The following is a 1,865-nucleotide window of genomic DNA, read 5'->3' as shown; positions in this document are numbered from 1 at the left end:
TGCTGGTGGACCTGGATCCCGTGGCCGAGGCAGGGTTATCAGGATTCTCCACTGTCAAGTTCCTCTGTTTCCCCTTTTCCAGGCTGTGCTCTTTGGAAGGACGTTACCAGGTACAGCCCACGCTTGAAGAGAGGGGAGTTCCGTCCCCCCTCATTTCTGTTAGTCAACACCAGCAGGGACCACCTCCTGCAGACTCGAATCTCCCTTTGTGGCCACACCCCACAGAAGCCCCATTTGGCCCTTTCTTCTTCTTTTTTTTTTTATTTTACTTTTTTGTTTTATTTTTATTACACACTACAAAATACACTGCATAACCTTCTAGCAGGGGTAGACAAGCATAACTGAGTTATTTTTCATCAATCAAGAAAATGCTTCCTTAATCAATGTTCTCCAAACCCTTTGACACATAGTAACGATTAACTCCAGAGATGCGCCTATCTCTTTCCATCAAATTCCACTGATATGAATAACGGGCAACCCTTTTTTCCTTGCCCCCGTTAGTGAACCTGTGGATGCGTGCAGTGGCCATTCCCGGAAATGAATAAGCACGCGGCCATGATGGCGATCCTGGGGAGAATCTCGAACCACATCGCGACACCGTTACCAAGGCCAAACACTTCCTTCCAAGCTCCTTAAAGGTGACCCGGCTTCAATCCCTTTCCGGTAACTGGCCCTTTCTTCTTATCTCCACTGAGGCCAACACACACACAAATCAAAAGCTCCCTGAGGGTCCAACCTCCTCCGCCCCGCTTCCTGTGTGCAAGAACCCAACCTCTGCACGCGCTGAAATGTCTCCTTCTGAGCTGTCCCGATGTCCCCGGGGTGGCCAGGCTGCCAGGAGCAGCCCTCAGGCCAGCAAGAGGCGGGCAGGCCCCTGGCGGAAGTCCAGCTCCCTAGCTAACCATCCAGGGCAAAGCTGCTCCTGGCCCAGGCCCACACCCTCCTCCACCCACTGGCCACGTAAGAGGGGAGCCGGGGAGATGCACTGCAGACGGTGCCGTCAGGGAGGCTGCAGGAGGTGCAGCTGGAGGGCACTCACTGGGCTCAGCGAATTTGCGTTTCTAGACTTCTGAACCACACCACCCACAGATATGACCCCCTCCTAAAATCCCAACCACGGACAACGTACTGGGACCCCACACGCTCAAGCAGAGGTGCTCTCCATATCACAAACAGCAGCCACAGGACCCTGGGGAGAGGCTGAGCAGAGCTGCAGGGCCCGCTGCTCCAGGCTGGCTCCCCACGGGCCCCGGAGGGTGGGTGCAGCGCCACCCAGGCCCCAGCCTCCGCCTGTCCAGGCACAGCCCTCAGACCCCCGTTCTGATCCTCAGACCTCAGATCCTCAGACCCCCGTTCTGAAGCCTCCGTGCTATCCCAGCACCAGGACTGGGCCAGGAGTCCAGCAGAGTGGAGCCAGGAGCATGCCTAGGACCACTGAGACCAGGTGTCACCTCCCGGCCTCCCTCGCATCTCTGTGGACCACCTCAGAGGAGACCACTATGCTGTGGGTCTTGTCTATTTCAGACGGCGCAGGACACAGACCACGTGTGCGCAAGCTCGGATGCAATGACCACACGTGGGACCCAGCCCAAAGCTGGACGGCTGATGGACAGTCTCCCAGCACAACTGGAGGGGTGGGAGGGGCCGGGAAGGCTGCCAGGGGGCGCTGTGGACACAGACAGCAGGGACCTCTAGGATCTCAGTGTGATGGGCAGGGTGGCCTGGAGAGCGCCGGAATCCCCACCCAGTTTCTGGGCCGACCCAAAGGAGCTGTTCATACACACCATCTCGCTCCGTTATCTCTTCTTACAGCTCTCTGGCTTCCCACTCACCTGAAACCACAGAGCCTGTGACCCTCAAGGGCT

At 57.2% G+C, this 1,865-nt stretch overlaps 1 protein-coding gene across 1 annotated transcript; it reads right to left on the bottom strand.

The window, feature by feature from the left end:
- Window positions 1–201: 201 nt before the first annotated feature.
- LOC309960023 (NADH dehydrogenase [ubiquinone] 1 alpha subcomplex subunit 1-like) lies at window positions 202–590 on the bottom strand (the record flags this gene model as incomplete). Its single annotated transcript, XM_082836574.1, is given in 2 exon segments — window positions 202–535; window positions 537–590. Coding segments are annotated over 2 exon segments (213 nt in total). The 3' UTR covers window positions 202–376.
- Between the last annotated feature and the right edge of the window lie 1,275 nt (window positions 591–1,865).

Source organism: Leucopleurus acutus (genome assembly GCF_964270905.1).
Source record: "Leucopleurus acutus genome assembly, chromosome: 1".
In the NCBI taxonomy this organism is placed as follows: Eukaryota; Metazoa; Chordata; class Mammalia; order Artiodactyla; family Delphinidae; genus Leucopleurus; species Leucopleurus acutus.
This window is presented reverse-complemented; position numbering and strand designations above follow the sequence as displayed.